Below are 25101 nucleotides of genomic sequence, written 5' to 3'. Positions count from 1 at the left end.
TTGCCTATCGGTTGTATCTCTGACCCAATAAAACGTTCAAGTATTGAAAAAAGAGAATAATAATTGCAAATATTATCGAGATAATAATGAAAAAAATATAGAAAAAAAAAAAAAAGAAACTAAAAATTTCTCAACCACTGTGATACCCATTTTAGCCCCAAAGAGTTATAGACTTACAATGATTTTATAATTTAACAATTATATCTCGATATTTGCCATATCCAAAGTAAAAGATTTATATTTAAAAACGATTTAAAAAAATAATACAATAATTGATATTTAAAATACTGTGATATTCGACAGTCGATGCTTGTTGAAACTAGGAAAGAAAAAAAATTAAATAGTGAGAATTAAAATAAATTTTAAAAATGGGTCAGAGAAGCACCAAATAAATCCATGATTGATTTTATGAATTTTTATTAAAATTCATTATTTAATTATTTATATAAATAATTATCATAAAAAATAAAAAACACTGGTGGTCTTTTGTTGCTATATATTTAGAAAAAAAAATTAAAAATATTTCACTAAAAAATAGAAAATATACGGCCTGAGCTATACTTGTATTTACAATTTTATTTTAATTTTTTTTAATTGCTAAATATTGAATATATATATATAAAATATTAATAACAAAAAAAAATGTTAAACTTCATTAATAACACTAATTTTATTTACTAGTTTTTTTCAATCTAACTATTAATTGTTTAGACTTAGAAAAAAAATGAAAAAACAAAAAAAAAAAATAAAAAACGTATCTATTAATGATAATTAAACAATATATATCATGTATAATTAATTAATTGATTAATTCAGTTATAAAATATCGACAGTAATAAGAACGTCCGACCAATTGAATTACGAGAAATGTAAAAAAGTCAGAATTTAATTTAGAGAAATGAAATAGATAATTAAAATTGAGTCTTATAATAGTAGTGCTATTTCTTTTAACTGAAATAAAAGCTTCATATAAGCTTGACAATTTTAAAGACATTAAAAATTGATTTAAAAAAAAAAAGGGTATGTGTTCAATATCAATTAGAGCAACTGTGTTAAAAAAATTAAATAATAATTATTAGATGATGATTAAAATTATTATTTGATCAAAGGGCAAAACAATCAAGAAATTCATCTCTTTCTTCTTTATCACTACTGAAATTTCTAATTGGAACAATAAATAATTTAAGAAAAGGTCGGATTTACCAGTCGTGTTAAATGCATTATTGTCAACTCGATGTTAATCATATATATATATTTAAAAAATAATACATAAAAGTATGTTATAATATATATAATTAGCATGAATTAAGCATAGTACGTATGCTTATGTTAGTGTAATATAGCACCAGCATAGCACGTATGCTTAGTGTAATATAGCACCACGTTCATTAAATTTAAAAGGACAGTAAAAAAAATGAAATAAAAAAAGGAATAAACTTATAGATTCTGGTAATTTTTTAATTAAACAAATTCAAATAAATTTAAAAAAAAATAGAAATAGATAAAACTTAATAATTACATATAGTAAAAGTTTATTAAATAAATAAAATTACCAGAATAATAATTAATTCCAATTTTTCTAAAATATGCAATAAGCTGTTTTCTTAACTTTGATAATAATTAATAATATTAACTCCATAAATTCAGGGGCTATTTTTTTTTGTTTGCTACAAATTTAACAGAGGGACTAAAATAAAATGAAAGAATATAATTTATAAAAACAATTACCAAAAACAAAAAAATATAATAATGGAAAATATTATTAGTTGGCTAACTCGAAAAAAAAGGAAATAATAAAAAAATTGTGTTCAGATTAAAAATAATCATAATTAATTAATTAAACAAAAAGCATTAAAACAAAAACAAAGGATTCTCATTGTGATGTTATTTTTATATACAGAAAAGTGATTTTTATCGTGCGTTCAATTTATGTCACGTAAAAAAATAAAAAAAATACCGATCTGGTTGGTGCTGTTTTTGAAACAAATTAAAAATAATAATAATAGTATTAATGAATAATAATTTTAAAAATATTAAGTCAACACAAGGCGATCATAATTATAGATTTTAATAATTACATGTATCTGGGACACATCGTTATTTTGTATTATTTTTTATTCAAAAAAATCAAAACTGTAATTTGTTATTTTGGGACTAAAAAACCCATGATTATTATATTATCAAATCACTGTTATTTATAATCCAATTTTTAACAAAATATTATCTGAAAAAAAACATGTTATTTAAATGGTTGATTTTTTTTTTTTTTTTAAGGCAAAATTTTTACTAAAAAAATGAAAAAAAAAAAACAAAAAAAAAATTCAAACAAATCTTGTAAAATAAAATTCAATAAAATTTTCTTCAGCTCATCAGACAGGTTTTTATCTAATGCAAATAATCTTATTTTAAATATATGTACTAATATATTTTTTTTGGTTACAGGGAAAAGGATTTAATTATTTATTTAAAACAGAAATTTTGTTTATTGAAAAATTGTTTATTATCGAGATACTAATACATGTCGCACAACACACACATGTTTCATTCATTCAGGCATACAAATGTACGTATAATATATTCTCGAATTGATTGGATCTAAACTTGTTTTCACCTGCTCAGACAATGATAGTTATTTAATTTTTTTATCGAGCATCAAATAAAAAAAAAAAAACGAAAAAAAAAACAAAATAAAAACTTGTAATTACACATTATGAAATTCGTTATAAAACAATTAATAATAAATTAAGATAACGTCACAAATGTATCTATTTGAAAACGAAAAAAAATAACAATTTGTATGTGTGACATTTCATACAAATGATTATCTCTCCATGCTCCAAATTTATTTTTTTTCTGACCCTATTAAATTGCCTTTCTTGTTTTTTTTTTTTTTTTTTTTTTCCTCGAGAAGAAAATGTGAAATTTAATTTCACAAGTCCAATCTCTTCTTCGAGGAAAAAAAAAAATATATATATATCCAACAAGACAAAGTACCAAGTAACTTGGTATTCGACACCTGTGGAAGCTTTTTTTTTTTTTTAATTATTTATTATATTTAATATAATTCAGTCTGGGTTACTAGACGAACTTTTTTTTTTTTTTTTTCTTCTTTTTATTTTTTTTTCGTTGAGTTAAATTAAACATATAAAAAAAAAAAAAAAAAATTATTTAATCGTCTATAATTTATAATTCTTCTTTGAGATCATCTTCTTCACCTCCCGTTGGTGGTGGACCACCACTGTTTTGGTAAAGTTTTGAAATAATTGGCTGAACAATATCTGAAAGTTCTTTCTTTTGTTTTTTATATTCTTCAGAATCAGTATCTTGATTTTCTTCGAGCCATTTAATTTTTTCATCAATAGCTTCTTCCATCTTTGCTTTATCTTCATCACTTATTTTAGAACCAAGTTTTTCTTTGTCACTCAATTGATTTTTTAATGAGTAAGCATATGATTCAAGCTCAATACGTGATTCAACACGTTCTTTGAGTTTTTTATCTTCATCAGCGAATTTCTCAGCATCTTTCATCATTCTTTCAATGTCATCTGGTGTCAATCTATTTTGATCATTGGTAATGACAATTTTTTCACGATTACCAGTACCTTTGTCTTCAGCAGATACTTGAAGAATACCATTGGCATCAATTTCAAATGTAACTTCAATTTGTGGAATGCCTCTTGGTGCTGGTGGAATACCAGTTAAATCAAATTTACCAAGTGGATGATTATCTTTGGTCATTGGACGTTCACCTTCATATACTTGAATTGTAACAGTGTGTTGATTGTCAGATGCAGTTGAAAATATTTGTGATTTTTTAGTTGGAATAACAGTATTTCTTGGAATTAATTTTGTCATAACACCACCAACTGTTTCAATACCCATAGTAAGTGGATTAACATCAAGAAGTACAATTGCATCTGTATCTTGTTCACCAGATAATACACCAGCTTGTACAGCAGCACCATAAGCAACAGCTTCATCAGGATTAATACCACGTGATGGTTCTTTACCATCAAAGAATTCTTTAACTAATTGTTGAACTTTTGGAATACGTGTTGAACCACCAACAAGTACAATTTCATCAACATCTTTTTTCTTCATATCAGCATCTTCAAGTACTTTTTGTACTGGTTTCATTGTTGAACGGAATAAATCCATATTTAATTCTTCAAATTTAGCACGTGTTAATGTTTCTGAAAAATCTTCACCTTCAAAGAATGATTCAATTTCAATTTTAACTTGATGACTTGCACTAAGTGCTCTCTTTGCTTTTTCAACTTCACGACGAAGTTTTTGTACAGCACGTTGATCTTTTCTGACATCTTTACCCTTTTTCTTTTTGTATAATTTAATGAAATGATCCATAACACGTTGATCAAAATCTTCACCACCAAGATGAGTATCACCATTTGTTGATACAACTTCAAATACACCATTATCAATTGTCAAAAGACTAACATCAAATGTACCACCACCAAGATCAAATACAAGAATATTTTTTTCACCATCTTTTTTATCAAGACCATATGCAATTGCTGCTGCTGTTGGTTCATTAATAATTCTCATAACATGAAGACCAGAAATAGTACCAGCATCTTTTGTTGCTTGACGTTGAGCATCATTGAAATAAGCTGGTACTGTTACAACTGCATGAGTTACTGGTTTACCCAAATATGCTTCAGCTGTTTCTTTCATTTTTAATAATACCATTGCACTAACTTCTTCAGGTGCAAATACTTTATTACCATCTTTTGTTTTGACCTCAATATGTGGCTTACCATTTTTTTCAACACTTTTGAATGGGAAAAATTTGATATCATGTTGAACTGTTGCATCAGACCAATCACGACCAATCAAACGTTTAGCATCAAAAATTGTATTTTCTGGATTTGATGTCAATTGATTTTTAGCTGCATCACCAATTAAACGTTCACCATCTGGTGTAAATGCTACGTATGATGGAGTAATACGATTACCCTGATCATTAGCAATTATTTCAACACGTCCATTTTTATATACACCAACACTGTAACACAAATCAACACAATAATTTATTAATTATTTTTATTCTCAACAATATTATATACTTGTTTAGGTTTTTTTTTCTTTATGTAAAATATTCTTACCATGAGTATGTTGTTCCTAAATCAATACCAATGACAGTTCCAATGTCCTCCTTTTTCTTTTCTTCGTTGGCAGTTGCCAAAACGGCAACAAATCCAATTATCATCAGAGCCAATGCTCCCTTCATATTGAATTTTTTTCTAAACACTTTATCTGCAATAGAAAAAAAATAAAACTATTAGATTTTTTTTTTTTAAATAAACAATTTTAATCATAATTTAATTTGGCTATGATTTTTGTTGAAAAATATAATGATTATCATGAAGACATGAAGACGCCACCCAGCTGGAATGTTCGAGAATATTCCAATGCATAAAAAAACCCACAACTATCAAAAAAAATACTCCAAGTTTTGATGACGTTAAAAAAATATTCACACACATTAAAATAATATTTTATAAATGCTTTTGAACTTAGAAATGATATTTAAATTTTCTAAATGTGCTAATGACATTTGTCTATTACCAACATTAATAATAAATAAATATTAATTAATTAATGCATACGTATTTATTTGTATTTAATTAATAATAATAGTGGATAGTGAAACAGTTATAACAGTGATGTGAATTAATTAAATACAAAAAAGGTATCATCACCAATAACGGTATGTACGTGGCAAGTTGGCTTCTTTAATGGCCCAAAAAAAAAGTGCATTATGTGTCTATGAAAAAAATGAGTGGATAGTACTCCGAAATAAAAATTTGTGTATTAAAGTGAATAATAAAAATTAATATTGTGAATAATAAAATATTAATTGACTTACCAATTTAAAAAATCAAGCAGAATAACTGCAAAATATCACAGTGAAAATGACCACGTTTCACAATATAATTTAACTAGTTTAGCGTTTGTTGAGTGACTGACGATGATGGTAACTTGGCGGCCGGCATATTAACGAAACAACATCGTCGTGTCTCATCGTGATTGGTCGATGTAAAATAACACAAAAGTATCAGATAAATTTCATTGGTTGCCTTGACATCAGTTGGCTCAATCTCATTGGCCCACGTTTATAACATTGAATTAAATACAGTGAAATTGAGAAAAGAAAATTCTCGATTCAATCTCGTCAATTCTGGATTGGTCCAACACACCAGTCTCGTATACCCCCGATTATATTTTTGGGTTCATATTTATTTTATCTTGCATCATACATAAATGTTTTTATTAATTTTTATTGATAAATTAATATCAATATTAATTATATTTTTTATATAAAATTTAACACAAATATGAGGATTGAGAAATTAAATTATGTTGAAATTTGGAGCATTTTTTTATATTGCTTATTATGAAATTATTTGACACACACCTGACACGTATGTCAAACACTGTAAATACACAATTGAAACTAACGGGATATTTTTTTTTTTTCGATGAAAAGTATTTATTTGGGCATGGGTTTATTTGAGAAATATTTTTTTTTATATGATGGAATTTATTATTCACGATTGAAGGCTCAAGATTGAGGTCAATGAACTTACATGAAGCAATAAAATATTTCATTTAAAATTTTTAAATTTGTAATTCCATTAGTAACTTATATTTGAATTATGTACATTTATTTATGTGGATATTATAATTATTAATAATTTTCATTAAAATTAATAATTATTATATTAAAAATTTATTTAATAATTTTGTTCATTGATATCTAATCTTGACGAAAATAATCTGAATAAAATTAAAATACTTACTAATATTATTTTTATTTTTTTTAAATAGAAACAATTTTCCATTATTTAATTATATAAATTTATTGATCTATTATTTTAATAGATTTTTCTTTTGGTCTCTTTAGATCATCAGCATGATGCTCTATTTTTTTTCTTTTTTTTTTTTTATAAAACTAGTATCATTATTGTTGATCTCAATACATAAACAATTAAATAAATATTGAATTAAGCTTATTAAATATTTGATAAAGATATTTATCTAAAATATACCTATAGAAAAATAATAATTCAATTTACTTATTATTTTTTCAATTTTTAGTTGAATTGTTATCAACAATGATTACTAGTTGGTTTAATTATTTATCATAAATATTTCCATGAAAATATTAAACAATTAAATAAACACTTGGAGAAATATTTTTTAATTTTTGTTTATTTATTCTTTGGTTGGTTGATGAATGTAATTACAAAGTTAATGACACAGTGAATTTACTTTCTGTTTTGTTGTGGTCCACCCTGGCGCATATCCTGGATTTAAAAAAATCATTTAAATTAGAATAAATATAAAAAAGCCAAAATAATAATTTAAAATTAATTTTGATAATATCTACTCTTGGGAAATTACGTGCTGGTGGAGTTCTGATACGACGATCAGCAGCTGATCTATTACGAACAACCTTTGAGTGAATTGCACATGATACACAATAGTGTAATTTTGCATATAATTTTGGCAATTGATATGTTTCATAAACACTGGCATCATTAATATCTCGAACAGCAGCAGCCTCAACAATGTTACGAATAACAAATTTCTTGATTGCTTTGTCCTTTGGAACACATCTTGCACAATTTGTGCATCTCACAGGAGCTACATGACCACGACCATGCTTAGCACGTCCTCCATTTCTACGTTTCTTTGTCTAAAAGTAATACAAAAAAATTAATTAATATGCACTAGGTATTGTTATGATAAATATATAGAGTAAATGAAAATAAAACAAATCAATTTTTGATATTATTTAAAAAAAAAAAAAAATCGGTTTTAATTTACCAAAATAAAATACGTGACAATGAAATAATAACATCTTAATCAGTTACATTATTTAACTGAAAATATTATTTATTAATTTTTGATTATTAAAATGCCTTTTTGCAAAAAATAAAAACAAAAATATAAATAAAATAATAAAAAATTCGTCATGGCGTCACTTGATTAATAAATATATTGACAACACATTTTAACATTGGTATTAATTTTAAATTATAAATTGACTTTTTATTTATATGAAAAAAATAATAATTTAAAATATTATTCATTGTTTATTTATAAATAAAAACAAAATTGATAAACAAAACTTGTTACCATTGCTGTGTATTTCAACGACGGCAACGAAACGAAATTGATAAATTCACGTCAAATTTCCCCACTTCTTAAATTATCCTCCATTTTTGTTAGTTGCTTTAGACAAATAATTACATATTTAAATTTAAATTTTTAATTATAAAAATGATTTATTTAGACCCATAAATATTAAAAAATTAATTTTTAAAATTCAAGTTACAATTACTCTTAACAATTGTAATTTTTATGAACACAGAAAAAATAAGTAGCATTGTCAAAATAAATTATTCACTGAGGTAATAATTTTTTGTTTCTAAAACAATCCCTAAATTATAATTTATAAATAAACATTCTAGTATTTACTTTTTGGCTGTAACATATCTAATATTTTTGGTGTAAAATAAGTTATGATACAGTCAGCACCAGCACGTCTCATTGATAATAAAATTTCCTTAAGTACAACATCTAAATCAACAGCTCCATTTTTAGCACCATGATAAAGCATAGCATATTCACCAGAAACTTGATAAACAAACATTGGATATTGAGGAAATATTTGTTTGATATTACGTAAAATATCAATGTATGGTAGACCTGGTTTGACCATGAGTATGTCAGCACCTTCATCAACATCGCGAGTCTAAAAATTAATATATAAATAAATAAAACAGCTTAAGAAAAACAAAAAGAATAAAAATAATTACAGCAGCTCGTGTAGCAAGACCAACACTACCAGGTGGTAATTGATAACATTTTCTATCACCAAATTGTGGAGTTGAATTTGCAGCATCTCTAAAAGGTCCATAAAAACCTGATGCAAATTTAACACTGTAAGAAAGTACAGCAACACGATTTTCAAAACCTGCATTAATAAGGCTTTTTTTGATTGCTCCAATTCTACCATCCATCATGTCTGATGGAGCAATAATATGTGCACCTAAAACAATTATCAATATTAAATTTTATCATCAACAATTTGAAGTGTTAAATATTAGCTTACCTGCTCGAGCATATGAGACTGAAATTTCAGCAATTCGTTTGATGCTTGGCTCGTTGTTAATAACACCATCATCATGAACAATCCCACAATGTCCATGTAATGTGTATGGACACAAACATACATCACATGCAATAACAACATCAGGAAACCATTTACGTAATAATGGCAATGCTTGAATAACTGGATTTAATTCACTGTCAGCATGTTTACCAATTGAATCCTACAAAATCAATTTATAAACATTTAAAATTAACACACTGGTAAATTTATTTTATATTGATAAATTTACCTTCAATTTATTTGAAATAATTCCAAATAATAAAATTGACTTGAGACCTTTTGCAACAAGAGGCTTAAGCATGCCATGTAATTTATTAACACCGTATCTACAAATACCTGGCATACTTTTAATTTCATCCTGAGAATTTGGCTCATCTCTGTAATAATTATTTATATAATTAATAATAAATTTCATTTAAGGTTATAGTTACAACTTACAGTATAAATATTGGATACATCAAATTACTTGGTGTAATTTCAAGACCTGTTGATTGCCATTCTCGTAAAACTGGATGAAATATTCCACTGTGTAATCTATTTTTTAATTCAATGGTACTTGACATTTTAATTATTTATTTATTTATTTTTAATGAGATGTTATGTAGCACCTGAAAAACTATCTACTGTATCGACTTTTACAGTTTGTAATGGTTTGTAAAATATTTTTTTTTCTTTGTCTAACGTGTTGTTGGACATAAATAAAAAAATATTATCAATGTCAAGTTCTCGATGACGTACTATTACACCATCATGATGATGATGCTAAAAAAATTGCAATAATAATTCAAGTAATTTTAATACAACATTGTTAATAAAAAAAGTAATGAAAAATTGATAGTCATCATAGTTTGAGTTATTTGTTGGCCCTGAAAAGGGCCGATTTTGTTAGGTTTGCTAAACGAATTAGTTGGCAGCAACTGGAGCCTTGGCTTTGACGGTTTTTAATGCTGGTGTTTTTTTTGCTTTTGGTACCTTTGGCTTTGCTGTTGGTCCTTTGGTGGTCTTCTTTGCCTTTGGACTCTTGGCAGCAGCAACTTTAGCTTTCTTTTCTTCAGATACTTTTTTAACTGGTGCCTTTTTGGGTGCAGCTGGCTTGACAGTTTTTTCTTGAACAGCTTTTTTAACTGCTGCAACTGCTGGTTTAGCAGCAACAGCTTTTTTGGCTGATGGTTTTTTAGCAGCAACCTTCTTTGGTGAAGTTGGTTTTTTAGCTGCTACCTTTTTAGGTGCTTTCTTTTCTGTTGTTTTAGCTTTCTTAGCTGGTTCTTCCTTGGTGGCAATCTTGAATGAACCCAATGCACCGTTGCCCTTGGTACGAACTAAAACACCAGATTTTGAAGCTGAGTTCAAGTATTTTCTGATGAAAATAGCGTGTTTCTTGGTGTCCAATTTGTATTCAGAAGCCAAGTACTTTTTGATGGCCTGAAGTGATGAACCTTTGCGATCAGCAAGAGCTGTGATAGCTGAGTTGACCATTTCAGATGTACTTGGATGAGTTGACTTGGCAGCAGCAGTTGCAGCTTTTGAAGCCTTGGGTGACTTTGGCTTGGCAACTTTTGGTGATGCTACCTTCTTCTCGGCAACTTCAGTCTTAGCTGGAGCAGCAGACTCTGGAACTGGTGATGTAGCTTCAACGGTGGCAGCCATGGTAGTGGTGTTTGTTGACGTCTTGCAGGTAATAATAATGTAGAGAAACTTACTAGTGGCACTAGATAATGTGTGTGGTGTGTCGGTGTGAAGCGGCCAGTATCCATACGGGAGCGCGAACCTTGCAGAGGTGACTAGCACTCTCAACGCATGGTTCGATCACTGTTGTTGTTCAACAAGCATTGATATTTTTTTCTATATTGCATTATTTAAATAATTATTGATATTTAAAAAAAAAAATAATTGTTTATATTAATTATTATTATATTTATCTAACTTTTAAAAAAAAAATTATATTCATTTTATCATTTTAATTAGCTAAAACATTAACTCAAAGTTGCACATCTACATTCTAGAGCTATAATTCTTTCTATTAATTATTGTTTATTTAACAAATAAATATGTTTAAACAATTTTTTTATTTACTTAAATTAAAGCTGATATTTTTTTCTATCAAATGATTATAAAACTATTTTTTTTTGTGCTTTAGTTTTTTTGAAATAATTATGTTTATACAGAAAAACTTAAGGCTGCACCATAAAAAAAAAAAGGTTTTTGCCAAGATTATGTACCCGTCCCCATAAAAAAAAAAAAATTAACCCTTTTATATTAAATTTATAAATATATAGCAGAATTGTTTTTAAATTTTAGAATCATTTTTTTTTTAGTTGGTTAAAATAAATAATTATTTTTTCAATGAAAACATTCGTGTGTTAATGCAAATGTTTGTGCTTCGTTGATGAAGCAATTATTGCCAATTCCTACAATTAAGTAATTAATTTAAAATTATTTATTGAAAACAAACATATTTAATTGACAAAAATTAAAAAAAAAATTATTTAAATAGCTTTTTTTTTCGTTGAAAATTGATTGATTTTCTTTTCATTACAATGAGATACATATTCTCTGTAATCATGTTATAGATATTTATAAACTTAATTTTAATGTATTTTTTTTTTAAGTAAATTAAATCGATTGAATTGTTATAAACAATAATATTAATTGGTAAATAATTAATTAATATTATCTTTTTTTTTCGTCAAATAATAGTTGCTTTTTTGATGAATGCATCTTCATATAGTCATTTGAAAAAATGATATTAAATTTACGTTGCAAATGAAGACTTATCAAATTAAATATAATTTTTGGCAATAAAATTTTAGTTGTTGCTTTTAAGTATTTATTAGATTCATGATAATTTACGTCGGAATTTATCCCTTGATTAGTATACAAGAAATTACGTTTTTTTTTAATAAAAATAATTTTAATAGAATTCGGATGTAAAGAGACCAACAATAATAAGATATTCAAGTTTCATTTTATTTATCAAAGGTAGCATTATGGTAAAATATTTTTCGAGTATATATATACACTGTTAGAAAATAAAAAATATTTATCTCATAGCCAATGCACTTGGTGACTAAAATAAAACTTGTTTATCATCCAATGAATAATTATCAAGAATCTATAAAAAGAATAACGAATAAAAAAAATTAGCTCAATGAAAATATAATAAATAAATAAAATTTATTAAACATTAAAATGGGGTAGGAAAATAAATCAGCAAAATCTTCCAAATAAAAAGTGTGTACGCATGCGTCGAATCGGTGCATCGGTGCCCTTGCCTGCGATCAATGAACCCACGGATTTATTTTTTCACAAGTCTAAATAATATTGTCACAATTAACAAGTATTGGAAACTTGATTTTGCTACAATAGGTAGAAATTGTACTACACAAGTTTTTTTTTTTTTTAATGTACTTTGGATTTTTTATTTCGGAGTTGAGGTTTTTCGAGTATTTTTTTTTTTTTTTTTTTGTCGCTTCATCGAGGCCCTCTATTGCCAAATTTTTTTATTCGCTACGGACGCTTGGCTTGGGTGCAAGTGAGATGGACTGAGAAAGGACAACAGATATTTTTTTAATATTATTCAAAGTGCATTTGTTAATTAAATTGAACGTTGCAATTATGAAAAATAATGCAACGATATGAAAAACCTTTGTATTTACAATAAATTAATGCAAGAAACACCCACACACTATTATAAAAATTACGTGACAATAATCTAGTTTGCTGTATCGACATGGCGTCCTTTAGGTTGTCAATCACGGTCAATATAAAAAATTCCAATTGTTATTCATACGTAGTGAATAATTTTTAGGCCCTGAAAAGGGCCGATTGTTTTTGTTAAATTGATGATTAGTCAAGATGTTTATCCTCCAAAACCATAGAGTGTGCGTCCTTGACGTTTCAACGCGTAGACGACGTCCATGGCAGTGACTGTCTTCCTCTTGGCGTGCTCGGTGTAGGTGACTGCGTCACGGATGACGTTCTCAAGGAACACCTTGAGTACACCACGAGTTTCTTCGTAGATAAGGCCTGATATACGTTTAACACCTCCACGACGAGCAAGACGACGGATAGCTGGCTTGGTTATTCCTTGGATGTTGTCACGCAAGACTTTACGATGACGCTTGGCGCCTCCTTTGCCCAGTCCTTTGCCTCCTTTACCACGGCCAGTCATGTTGATCGAGTAAGTAGATGAGACGATTTAACAGCGATGCTCTCTCCAGAGACGATAGAGTTGTAAAAAAAATTTCGGAGTTTAACCCGTTCTTTAAATACTCTTTCTGGAGCAAATTGTGCTCCCACTTTTCGAGAAACTGCCAATGAGGAACGAGTCGAAATGAAGAAACGCAACACGATTGGTGCGTAACTGCCCCTCCAAAAGGAGTAAATACGTTGCTTAAGGAAAAAATTGCTCACTCCCCACTGAGATACTGGACGCTACGTTTGTACGTGCTACATACATTCAGCTTCAACGTTTTGTAAAACTCTATCAAACTCAACATGTCTGGCCGTGGCAAAGGAGGCAAAGCAAAAACAAAGTCAAAGACTCGTTCCAACCGTGCTGGACTTCAATTTCCAGTTGGACGTATTCATCGTCTTCTTCGTAAGGGCAACTACGCTGAACGTGTTGGTGCTGGTGCCCCAGTATACTTGGCTGCAGTTATGGAATATTTGGCTGCTGAAGTACTCGAGTTAGCTGGTAATGCTGCTCGTGACAACAAAAAAACAAGAATTATTCCACGTCATCTTCAATTGGCCATCCGTAATGACGAAGAATTGAATAAACTTCTTTCTGGTGTTACCATTGCCCAGGGTGGTGTTTTACCAAATATCCAAGCTGTTCTCTTGCCCAAGAAGACAGAAAAAAGCAGCGCCTAAATCATCTTCAAGACAACAAACCAATCGGCCCTTTTCAGGGCCAATAAATTATTCAAACGTTCATCAACAATTTAATATATTAAATCTACAACATTAATTTTTTGTAACGTATTCATTTTATAATAATTGTCAAATAAATAAACAATATTATATTTTTTTTTCTACTGATTAAAAGTGACTATATTGAGTTGCAAAAAATTTATCAAGAGGGCATTGTATTAGTGTTTATTTTTTTTTATTTCATGTGTTGACATTTGCGCTTTTTATTATAACCTATCATTTGTGAAAAAAAAATAAATAACAAGTGTCTTTAATTATTAATAATAAATATGGAACTTGTCAATATGAATTTGGCTGAATTGAAATTAGAAAAAGAAAGATTGACAAAACGAGTTGAAGAAGGTCGTGATAAATTGGCAAAATGTAACGCCATCCATGAAAAGTAAGTGTTAAATTCTCTTGAAAATATTTATTTATAAATTTTGTTATTTTAAAGTTTATATTTTTTGTCTTCAGAGAATTGTATGATATTTTACCAGATGCACCAACTGACGATGATGAACACAATGATTATAAATTTGTAGTCAAACACGTTGAAGCAACTCAACTTGCAACTGGTATTTCTTACTCAAACATCAATAAATTCTGGATTGGAAAGAGCACTTGTAAATACACTGCTGATGTATCAATCAAAATCATTGATTTTAAATTCGAAATAACTGTTGAGAAACAAGTACATTGACATTTTTATTTATCAAAATTATTTATAAAATTTATTTTTTTTTTGATTAATATCTTATTGTTGTTTTAGGATAATGATGAAACTAAAATTTTGGACATAACATGTCATTTTGAAAATGTTGAATCATCATACCTCCAAGAAATCATTCCTTGGGTTAAAGATTTTGCAACAAAAAAAGAGTATTCTGCTTTAATGGCAGGTAAATATCATTAATTGACAATTTATTTAAATATAATTTTACTTGTAATTAATTGTGAGATTTTATATTTATTATTTAGCATTCAGTGTATATGGACATGCTGCAACAACACGAACAAAAATATTAAAGAAATGTGAGTCAAAAAAATATGTAACTATAGAACACACTGAACATGATGGTGGACTTATTGCACTTATTCATTCACCAAAGTCAATAACAGAACCACTTGCAAGTATCACCTGGAAAACAATATTTAATGAAAAATCAAGAGGAATTGAACATTCCTTCTCTGTCAATGTCATTGATGAAGGTAATTTTTTTTTTTTTTCATTTAATAATTATCATCATGAACATTGAATAACTAATTTATAATTTCCAGATTTTGGCACTAAAAATCGTTCATTGTTTCAAGACCTGTGTAAAAGAGGACTAAAAAAAGAAGAACTTGAAACTATTTGGTCTGATTTATGTGGTGAAATTAAAGAGTACAAATAAAGTATTAATCAAATAGTAAGTGAAGGATAAATAACTATTTTTATATAAAAACTTGATATTTATATTTTCAATAATATTAGTAATTTAATTACCACGTTGATATTAGTGTGAGCTTAATCTAAATATATTTTGTACTACCCTGAAGCCATTAATAAAAAATTAATTTATAATATTTTATAGTGGTTTTATTAGCTACACTTTTATAAAATAATTCATATATTTTTTAGTATTTTTTCTTTTTCAACAATATAAAAACATCTGTATAATATAAAACTTTAATATATCTATTAATTATTATTTAAAATTGACTCATTACTTATTTTTAATAATAAAAACATCATCAGCCTTTTCGTTCTGAATATTGCTTCAATAAAAAATTTAAAAATTTAAAATTAATTTAATTAAACTTGTTGAGAACTGCTTCCATGAACATCAGCATTAATTTCAGATACAATTTGTTCAGCAATATTTGATACTGTTGATTGTTGTCTTTCTACTGGGACAATAGCATCTGTATGATAAATAAATTTTTTTATCAAAAAAATAATAAAACGAAAATTAAGAAATATAAAATATTACCTGAACATTCTGGTTCACAAGATATTGAATTATATGTTTGACGAATTTCACTCAAGTTTAAATCCAACAAGGCAATACCAAAAACAAAATATCCAATTGCAGCACCTATCACAAGAGCCATACAAATATAAACATTGTATGTCATTGCAGCAAGCATCAAAATATATCCAAGAGTATTATGAAGTGAAAAATGAAGCACCTCAAGTAACCATTGTCCAAGAGCATGCCTTGAAAAAAAAATCAACAAACAAATTGATTCAAAAAACTAATAATTATCAACAACAAAGTGATGACTCTTTAGCTACTTTGTGTTATTTTTAATTATAACAATGGAATTCAATATTTACCAAACAGAAGAACTTGAAGGAATACTGGGTACAATTTTTGATAAAAGTGATGAATTTTCATTGGACCTAGTGGTATTAGCCATCATACTAGCTTTGCTTTTTTTATGAAGTTTTAATTGAAGTGTTTTCATGCCTTCATATGCAATAGCTAATACACCAATTACAATACATGTTGCTATGAAACATCCAACTGTATTGACATTGATACCAGAAAATAAAAATGTACCCAAATCTGTGCCAAACCAAAATGACATTCTCATCATCATCTAGGTAAGAGTAAATATATATTTATAAATTTATTCTTATTATCAATTAAATAAATAAATGAAAATTTTAACTCACTTTGTGTTAACGATAAATACTTGGTTGAAGCAACTGACACAATGAAAGTATGTGATATGTTGATTATTATATTTTTTTTTTTTTTTTTATTAAATGATAACAATGTGTGTTAATAAAAAAAAAAAAAAGTTTAATTCTCCAATGATCATAGCAAATCACCTAGCCTTACCCCAATGCATACTTTTATCACATGTAATTGTACTTGTTGTTGATGGTTTACATTCACTTTACTTTTCATCTGTGAAAAAATATATATACGTATGTTATAAATTTAGACAACTTTCACTAATTTATATAACCTTGTATGCTGAGACGAATTGTCAATATTTAGTTTAAAAATTAATTCCAATTTAATACTTACAATTAAATTTTCATTTTTTTTTTCTTTTTTATAAACAAATTGTCTCCATATATATCAATTTTTTCGTTATCGAGTTACAAAGACATTTATTTACTTGATTTTTATCCGTCTATTTATTTGTTTGATTAGATAAAGTTATTTATTAATTATTTTGTTATATTTTTAATATATTTCTAGTTGTTTTTTAATGTTTGTTTTTGTTGATTTATTGATGTCAACATATGGATGACGCCATATTTTTTAAATGGCGTAATTGGGTTGCTTAGCAACTGTGATTTAGCGCTAAAATTAAATTGCAAATTTATTTGCAAAATTATTAATTAATTTTTAATTAAAGCTAGTCTATAATTAAAAGTATTATCGAATTAAAAAAAAATTAAAAAACACTAGTGCCATTATGTAAATAAATAATAATATATTGTTGCTCAACTTTTACAAAATATTTTCAACAAATAAAAAATTAATTAGAAGATATATTTTTTAATTTCAATAATTAAACTATCAAATTATTTATTAGCTGTTATGAGTTAATAGCAACAATAATTACTCAACAACTAGTGTAGTAATAATTCGCCATTTTTCTTTATAAATCAATCTTAAAAAAAAAATAAAGAAATCATATTAAAAAACTGTAAATTCATTAAATATTATATTTAAATATCAACCAACAATCCCCCATTAATTAAAAAAATTTTATAAACATTAAAAGAAAATATCCAAACATAATTAAATAAATACCTAAATATAAAATTCAAATTTGCGGAAATTGATATAATCAAAATGGCCGTAAAACATGGCGACACTCACACACACACACACACACATATATACACTATTTGTTTAAAAAAAAAAAAAAAAAATGAAATAAGCGACATCTTGGATCCAGTGCAATCTCGTGCGAGCGTGGCTATCCGAGGCACCGAAGGTAAGCCGTGTGTGCGGGCTGTTTATTTTTGGTTTTTTCGCTTAGGCAACGGTCTCCCACAATGGTTTATTTTATGAGTAATGCGTTTCCTGGGTGCGTACCGTCCTGAGCCGTACCCGGGGCGGGTCTGACGAAGGCAGCGATGACCACGGAAACGTAGGTGAAGCTCGTACATGGGGCGACGGCTCGCGGCCATAGGGCATCTTTTTCTACAGTTGCTCCGGCCGTGTGTCTACCCCCGATAATAAATAAAAAAAAAAAAAAAACGTATACCCATCATCTTCTCGCATATGTACATTCATCATTTCTCATCATATTCAAACACGTACACATACCAAATTGATAAATTTTTTTTTATATTTAAAATTCTTTTTTTGTTTTTTTACGTGATTTATAAAAAGTGATAAATTTACAATATATTAGTATTATTTTTTTTTTAATTTAATTTAACAATAAGGTATGTTTAACCATCATCGTTATTTTGGAGTTAAAAATATATCGGATTAATTTTTTTTTGTCGCGCGTCTTCCTCGAGGTTTTTCCAACCTGACTTGTACACATACACAAACATCATCATCATCATCATCATCATTATTATTATTATTATTATTATTTTTATTGTCATCAATTGTTGTTTATTTATAAAATAAATTCATTCTTTCCAAAACCATTTCAATACGTGGATACACAAAAGAGAAAAAAATTCATTGAACAATAATCATTATCATCATCATCATCATCATCATCATCGTGATTACATTATTTGCTCAGATAACGAGGCATAACCCCAAGTTCATTTAACACATAACCGTATTATCATACAATAATAATTTACTTTTTTTTTTTTGGCTTCATTTTCAATTACTTTTGTTATATCGATTGTACAGTTAACACAAGTTTATAATAAATACATATAGGTATTATAGTTTATTTAATTAAATATATATTAATAATTTACAACAGCAAGATGAGCAGCTCGGAAGAGGTGTCCTGGATTTCGTGGTTTTGTGGACTCAGAGGAAATGAGTTCTTTTGTGAGGTAAGTTTATTATTTATTTTATTTATTATTCCTTTAACCTTGACAATCATCATTTGTTATTTTTAGAATTAATGATGTCTTTATTTATTATTTTGTTTTTTTTTTGTTTTCATTTGATAATATATACATTTGATTGACGAATAATATTATTTCAGGTGGATGAGGATTATATCCAGGATAAATTTAATCTCACTGGATTGAATGAACAAGTACCACACTATCGTCAAGCATTAGACATGATACTTGATCTTGAACCTGGTAATTATAAATAATATTCATGATGATTGATATAAATATAATTATTGCATTATTAATATAATTAATTTATTGTTTTTAAATAAAGATGATGATCTGGATGATAATCCAAATCAATCTGATTTAATTGAACAAGCTGCTGAGATGTTGTATGGTCTTATTCATGCTCGTTATATATTGACAAATCGTGGTATTGCACAAATGATTGAAAAATATCAAGCTGGTGATTTTGGTCATTGTCCACGTGTTTATTGTGAATCACAACAAATGTTACCACTTGGTCTTAGTGATGTACCTGGTGAAGCTATGGTTAAAAGTTATTGTCCAAAATGCATGGATGTTTATACTCCAAAAAGTTCAAGACATCATCATAATGATGGTGCTTATTTTGGAACTGGATTTCCACATATGCTCTTTATGGTTCATCCAGAGTATCGTCCAAAGCGCGCAACAAATCAATTCATACCTCGGTAAATAATTAGTTATCATATTTAACAATTTTTTTAAATAGATAATATAATTATAATTTATTTATTTGTCATTGAAATATAATTTTATTTTTACAGATTATATGGATTTAAAATTCATCCATTAGCTTATCAAATGCAACAGCAATCAGCAGCAACATTCAAGGCACCATTACGTGCACTTTATCCCAATGGAAAACGTTAAGACTCTCGTAAGAATGATCAATAAAAAAAAAAACAAATAAATTATACAGATATTATAATTTGATAGAAGAAAAAAAAAAATCAATATGATTAAAATTCTACTAAATCGTCAAATAATTTTTCACAGGCATTAATTATTATCCATTAAATTATATCATTTTAATAATGAAAATTTATAAAAAAAAACAAAAAAAAAAAACTAAAAAAATAATATTCTTGGCTCATTAAGTTATCGATTTATCAGTACATTTTTTTTTTTTTTTTTTTCTTTCCTTTTTTAAATATTATTTTTGTAATATTTAAGATTGTCATTTTGACGATATTAATTGATTTTAATTCAATTAATATTTTCAATCGTGTTATTTCAATCAGGGCCTTGCGGCAATAACACCCTAAAAATAATTAAAATCAATAATTGACAAATAAAAATTCATAATTTAATAAATAGAGTATGTATGATAAAATATAAAATCAATAAAGTATGGTGATTAATAAATTTTTGTATAACACAGATTTAAAAGAAAAACAAACAACAAAATCTTGAATATTTTTAACGTGGTTTTATTGATAATAATTTTCTTCCAAATATTAAGGGGGAATAATTTTTCAACCACTAACTCGTGACACGACTAGAATAATTTTTTTTCTTCTATTATGTTTTTTGATTGATAACAATCAACTTGAATGCTTCTATTTTCTTTTTTTTTTTTTTTTTTAATTATGAATGTATAAAACAATGAGGATGAAAAAAAATGATAATTATTTGATGAATTTTTCTATTATTAATTTATAGGTATACTTGGTATTAGAATGATTTTTTTTTTTTTTTAATTCATTTAAATTATCATTGTTAAAGTGAAAACATGATTGTATAAATCTTGACAATGAATTTAAAAGATTTAATTAAATATTGCATACAACAAAACGAATAATTCATAGGATAATAACTAATAACCCGTTTGATAAAAAAATATAAACAAAAAGTTGAAAAAAAAAAAATTCAAACTATGTATAAGTTGATGCAAATTAAATCTAGTTAATTAATGGTGTATGTGGTATTGTTATATTATTAATTATTATTATTATTATATTTTTTTTTTCGGTTACTTTTGAGATGCATATTTCTTTGGTATAAATAATAATATTAATTAATAATTGTATACACAAAAAAAAATAAATAAAAGGATCAATAAAATTGTGGTCTTGAATAACTTATCTAGTATTTAAAACTAATTGAAAAATCAGTTTTCATTTAATTAATAAATATATATTACAATGACATGAGTATTAAAATTAATTTTCCTAATTCATTATTTTAAAAGACATTAATTATATTAAATAAATAAATAATGAATTAGTGAAAAAATTATTTTAAATTTCTCACGAAATTAAGGTCGGTATCCACTAGTCAATTTATAACCAGAGAAAAAAAAAACTAGATTTACAACTTTACAATGCTTTACAAGTTGGGCGCCATTTTGAAGTGTATATTTATTTATTTTATTTTAGGCCAATGAAAGTTGGTTTATAATATTCAAATTCTAAAGACCGGTACACAAAACACAATGGTTATAAATAATACACAATGTACAATGTGTTGTTGATACAAAATTGTATAAAATGATACAAAATTAAGTAAGTCCTAATATTTATATTTAAATACAAAAGTTAATACTACCTGTACTATATTATTGACTAAGATAAACATTAATTAATATTTAATTTTTTAAGTGTATAAAATCGGCTGATAAATAATTGATATTTGTGTTTGATAGATCAATGTGACAGCTGTTCTTAAAATCATTTTTGTTCAATTGATCAACAAATTATTGTTATTTATTTTTTTATTATTATATTATCTAAATTAACTTAGTATTATCTATTTTTTAAATTCAATTTAAAGTGATTTTTTAAATAATAAAATGAACAAAGAAGTGACAAATGAATCTTTCAATGATCATCAAAGCATCACTGATAATAGTAGTAGTGTTAATGATGCATCAATATCAAAATATAGACCACTCAGAATAACTGAAATTCAAGCATCCGACAGTGAAGATGAAGATAGTGATTCAAAGGAAAACTACACTGAAGATGATGAAGAAAAAGAAGATATTCAAGCTCAGCCAACAGACAAATTAAAATTGACTGAAAAACAGTTGGTGACACAAACAGTATCTACCAAATCATCATCATTATCATCATCATCATCATTGTCATCCCCATCATCAACAAATTCATCATCAAGTTGGCAAAATTATTCAAAAGATAAACAATCTCAAATAGCTATTGATAAAAAATCACCAATAAATTTAACAAACACAAAATTTACAACAGATTTTGTTAAAATGGATATTGATGAATTACCAATGGATTTTGTACATAGCTGTAAAACATCTGCTGATCAAATAAATTTAAAATCAGATCAACAAATACCTAAACAGTCATCATCACATTGTGAAAATAAAAATAGACGTTCAAATGTTAAACTTGAGGTACCAGATGCTGTGCATACATCTCAAGATAAACAAATTCATGGAAAACCTATTTATAAAGTTGATAATTCACTGTTAAATAAAATTGATCAATCAGCATCTAGTGTACAGTATAATAATGATAATCATCAAATAGCAAATTCAACACAAATTAATTCTGAAACACCAATGAAACATCAGCCTCCAGTTGGTAGTATGAGGCCAATGCCATCACATTCACACAGAAGTATATTTCAAACACCACAAGGTAAAATGCAATCTGATCATCATGTTTCTCAGACACCATCAACAATATTATCAATGTGGTCACATAATCCATTTTTAAGAACACCACTTCAAACTCGTGGTTCAGATACTGCTACTGGACAAACTCCTAGTGTATCAAGTGTTCATAAAACTCAACCATCTTGGTAATTATTTATTTTATTTTTGATAAATAAAAAAATTAGAACAGTATTTAATTTTGTTTTATTTCAGGTATAGAAATAATGATGGACAAGGTGTAAGAAGACCATTGGTTGAAACAGTTCCATCAGATCATCGTATTGCCAATGACAATAGCCACTCTCATTCAAAAGTTAAAAAAGAATATATTGAAAAAACTGAACCACCTAGTCGTCGTGTTCTTGATTTAGTACATGAAATTCCTCAACAAATATCAACTCAAGAAAATCCACGACAAATGGATATAAAACAAGAAAATAATCATCAAAAATTAACACCACCAAATCATCAACAACAACAACAACAGCAACATCATCATCATCATCAACAACAACACCACCACCACCACCACCATCAACAACAACAACAAAAAATAAATCCAGAATCAAAAGAAAATGAGCATCCTCCATCAAACACACTTGATACAATTAAAAAACAACAAACAAATTATCAAGTTGATAATTCAGTATTAAATCCAAGTATTATACAAAACAATATATCAATAGTACCACCAGTACCAGCACCACCAGCAGCACCAGTAGTAGCAGCAGCAGCAGCAGCAGTAGTAGTACCTCAAAAATTACATGATAATAATTATCAAAATCAACAAAAAAATCAATCAAAACCAACAATTCAAGCATCAGTATCAACAAATAAACCAAAAACACTTGGTGATTATATTACAGTAAGAGGAAAAAAATATTTAATTCTTGGTTATCTTGGTAAAGGTATGTCTGGTGCTGTTTATCGTGTACAAGATATTGAAACATCTGAATTACGAGCAATTAAAATTGTTGATTTAAAAAAAATGGATAAAGAAAGTGCTAAAAGTTCAATTGAAGAAGTTGAGTTACTTGAAAAATTACAAGCACCATGTGTTATTAAAATGTATAATTGTGAAAAACGTGATGGTGTTATATATACTGTTATGGAAATGGGTGATACAGATTTATCACGTTTTTTACGTGAAGTTACTGCTGAAAAACGTTTACCATTAACAATGATACTTTATTATTGGACTGAAATGTTAACAGCTGTTAAACATATACATGATAATGGTGTTATACATTCAGATTTAAAACCAGCTAATTTTCTATTAGTACGTGGTAGATTGAAGCTCATTGATTTCGGTATATCATCAACATTAAATGGTGATATGACATCTGTTATTAAAAGTTCAACTGTTGGTACACTTAATTATATTAGTCCAGAAGCACTAGTTGATATTAATGAAAATCCAGATAACAATGATGCATCACCAAATCATAAAGTTAAATATAAAATTAATTTTCAATCAGATGTATGGTCACTTGGTTGTATATTGTACAGTATGATATATGGAAGAACACCATATAGCCATATTAATATACAATGGAAAAAAATACATGCTATTGCTAATGAATCTAATAATATATCATTTAAATTATCACCAAATTCACCAGCAGTACCACCAGTTCTTCTTGATGTTATGAAAAAATGTTTACAAAAAAATCCAAAAGCAAGACCATCTGTTGAAGAATTACTTCAAATTGAGTATACATCATTTGATAAAACATTTGCAAGTTCACCAGCTGTTCCACCAAATATTCCACCAAATATTTTACGTAAAATAAGAGGAGCACTTGGTGATGACGAGTGGCGTGATTTTGTTCAAGTAAGTTGTACACTATTTATTTATATATTTTTTTAAATATTATTTATTAACTGATGCTATTTTTTTTTTCAGTGCATGGTTAAGTAAATGAAAATCAACTATAAACCATTTCATCATTTTCAAAAACCAGTGTACATACCTTGTTAAATAATATCAATTTTTAAATCAGGATAATTTTTTTTCATCACTATTGTATAGATAAAAAAAAAAAAGGAAAAACGAAGGAAAATCATATATATTTTAATTATTTTTACTTGAAAAAACATTTGCCTATAATGGTGTCTTCTTTTTTTTTTTTTTTTTACTACGAGAAAAAAAAAATAATTATGTATTTAATAAAAATATAAACAACTTATTATTAAACTAAATTCTTTTTTTATTTTTATCAATCAATACAAATGATTTTGATACAAAATAATTACTTTAAAAAAAAAAAAAAAAAACCATACAAATTATTGCTGTTGTAATTGTGA

The 25101-nt window shown here is 26.8% G+C and overlaps 10 protein-coding genes across 12 annotated transcripts; 4 read left to right on the top strand and 6 right to left on the bottom strand.

Moving 5' to 3' along the window:
• Nucleotides 1-2511: 2511 nt before the first annotated feature.
• On the bottom strand, nt 2512-6480 carry LOC122856793 (endoplasmic reticulum chaperone BiP). Its single transcript, XM_044158640.1, has 3 exons — nt 5891-6480; nt 5127-5277; nt 2512-5026 (listed from the first exon to the last, which is right to left on the bottom strand). The coding sequence occupies exons 2-3, from the start codon at nt 5249-5251 to the stop codon at nt 3184-3186; spliced, it is 1968 nt and encodes a 655-aa protein (XP_044014575.1). The 5' UTR covers nt 5252-5277; nt 5891-6480; the 3' UTR covers nt 2512-3183.
• A 738-nt stretch (nt 6481-7218) lies between these two features.
• On the bottom strand, nt 7219-8294 carry LOC122857508 (40S ribosomal protein S26-like). Its single transcript, XM_044159720.1, has 3 exons — nt 8167-8294; nt 7415-7723; nt 7219-7331 (listed from the first exon to the last, which is right to left on the bottom strand). The coding sequence occupies exons 1-3, from the start codon at nt 8167-8169 to the stop codon at nt 7293-7295; spliced, it is 351 nt and encodes a 116-aa protein (XP_044015655.1). The 5' UTR covers nt 8170-8294; the 3' UTR covers nt 7219-7292.
• On the bottom strand, nt 7562-10931 carry LOC122857196 (delta-aminolevulinic acid dehydratase). Its single transcript, XM_044159245.1, has 6 exons — nt 9644-10931; nt 9435-9582; nt 9146-9365; nt 8850-9082; nt 8509-8785; nt 7562-7723 (listed from the first exon to the last, which is right to left on the bottom strand). Exons 1-6 carry the CDS (start codon nt 9766-9768, stop codon nt 7710-7712), a joined length of 1017 nt encoding a protein of 338 aa, XP_044015180.1. The 5' UTR covers nt 9769-10931; the 3' UTR covers nt 7562-7709.
• Nucleotides 10109-10852, bottom strand: LOC122857360 (histone H1-like). Its single transcript, XM_044159489.1, has one exon. It carries the CDS (start codon nt 10850-10852, stop codon nt 10109-10111), a length of 744 nt encoding a protein of 247 aa, XP_044015424.1.
• A 1720-nt stretch (nt 10932-12651) lies between the features above and the next one.
• LOC122857544 (histone H4) lies at nt 12652-13384 on the bottom strand. The gene has a single exon (XM_044159794.1). It carries the CDS (start codon nt 13374-13376, stop codon nt 13065-13067), a length of 312 nt encoding a protein of 103 aa, XP_044015729.1. The 5' UTR covers nt 13377-13384; the 3' UTR covers nt 12652-13064.
• A 146-nt stretch (nt 13385-13530) lies between these two features.
• LOC122857319 lies at nt 13531-15809 on the top strand. The gene is made up of 5 exons (XM_044159430.1): nt 13531-14522; nt 14597-14813; nt 14892-15021; nt 15101-15331; nt 15401-15809. Exons 1-5 carry the CDS (start codon nt 14410-14412, stop codon nt 15514-15516), a joined length of 807 nt encoding a protein of 268 aa, XP_044015365.1. The 5' UTR covers nt 13531-14409; the 3' UTR covers nt 15517-15809.
• Nucleotides 13703-14286, top strand: LOC122857500 (histone H2A-like). Its single transcript, XM_044159707.1, has one exon. It carries the CDS (start codon nt 13703-13705, stop codon nt 14078-14080), a length of 378 nt encoding a protein of 125 aa, XP_044015642.1. The 3' UTR covers nt 14081-14286.
• A 12-nt stretch (nt 15810-15821) lies between the features above and the next one.
• LOC122857410 (high affinity copper uptake protein 1-like) lies at nt 15822-17195 on the bottom strand. The gene is made up of 5 exons (XM_044159567.1): nt 17146-17195; nt 16785-17022; nt 16443-16708; nt 16096-16322; nt 15822-16027 (listed from the first exon to the last, which is right to left on the bottom strand). Exons 3-5 carry the CDS (start codon nt 16706-16708, stop codon nt 15918-15920), a joined length of 603 nt encoding a protein of 200 aa, XP_044015502.1. The 5' UTR covers nt 16785-17022; nt 17146-17195; the 3' UTR covers nt 15822-15917.
• A 780-nt stretch (nt 17196-17975) lies between these two features.
• Nucleotides 17976-20514, top strand: LOC122857380 (casein kinase II subunit beta). Of its 3 annotated transcripts, none has more exons than XM_044159522.1 (5): nt 17976-18070; nt 19034-19109; nt 19265-19367; nt 19453-19834; nt 19931-20514. In XM_044159522.1, exons 2-5 carry the CDS (start codon nt 19038-19040, stop codon nt 20034-20036), a joined length of 663 nt encoding a protein of 220 aa, XP_044015457.1. In that variant the 5' UTR covers nt 17976-18070; nt 19034-19037; the 3' UTR covers nt 20037-20514. The 3 variants fall into 3 exon arrangements, with proteins under 3 accessions (XP_044015457.1, XP_044015447.1, XP_044015466.1); XM_044159512.1 differs by having other exon boundaries at nt 18017-18226; XM_044159531.1 differs by lacking the exon at nt 17976-18070 and adding an exon at nt 18369-18527.
• Nucleotides 20515-21568: 1054 nt separating this feature from the next.
• LOC122856689 (dual specificity protein kinase TTK) lies at nt 21569-24991 on the top strand. The gene is made up of 3 exons (XM_044158462.1): nt 21569-22940; nt 23008-24628; nt 24701-24991. Exons 1-3 carry the CDS (start codon nt 21958-21960, stop codon nt 24713-24715), a joined length of 2619 nt encoding a protein of 872 aa, XP_044014397.1. The 5' UTR covers nt 21569-21957; the 3' UTR covers nt 24716-24991.
• Nucleotides 24992-25101: the final 110 nt, after the last annotated feature.

Source organism: Aphidius gifuensis, linkage group LG1 (genome assembly GCF_014905175.1).
Source record: "Aphidius gifuensis isolate YNYX2018 linkage group LG1, ASM1490517v1, whole genome shotgun sequence".
NCBI lineage: Eukaryota > Metazoa > Arthropoda > Insecta > Hymenoptera > Braconidae > Aphidius > Aphidius gifuensis.
This window is presented reverse-complemented; position numbering and strand designations above follow the sequence as displayed.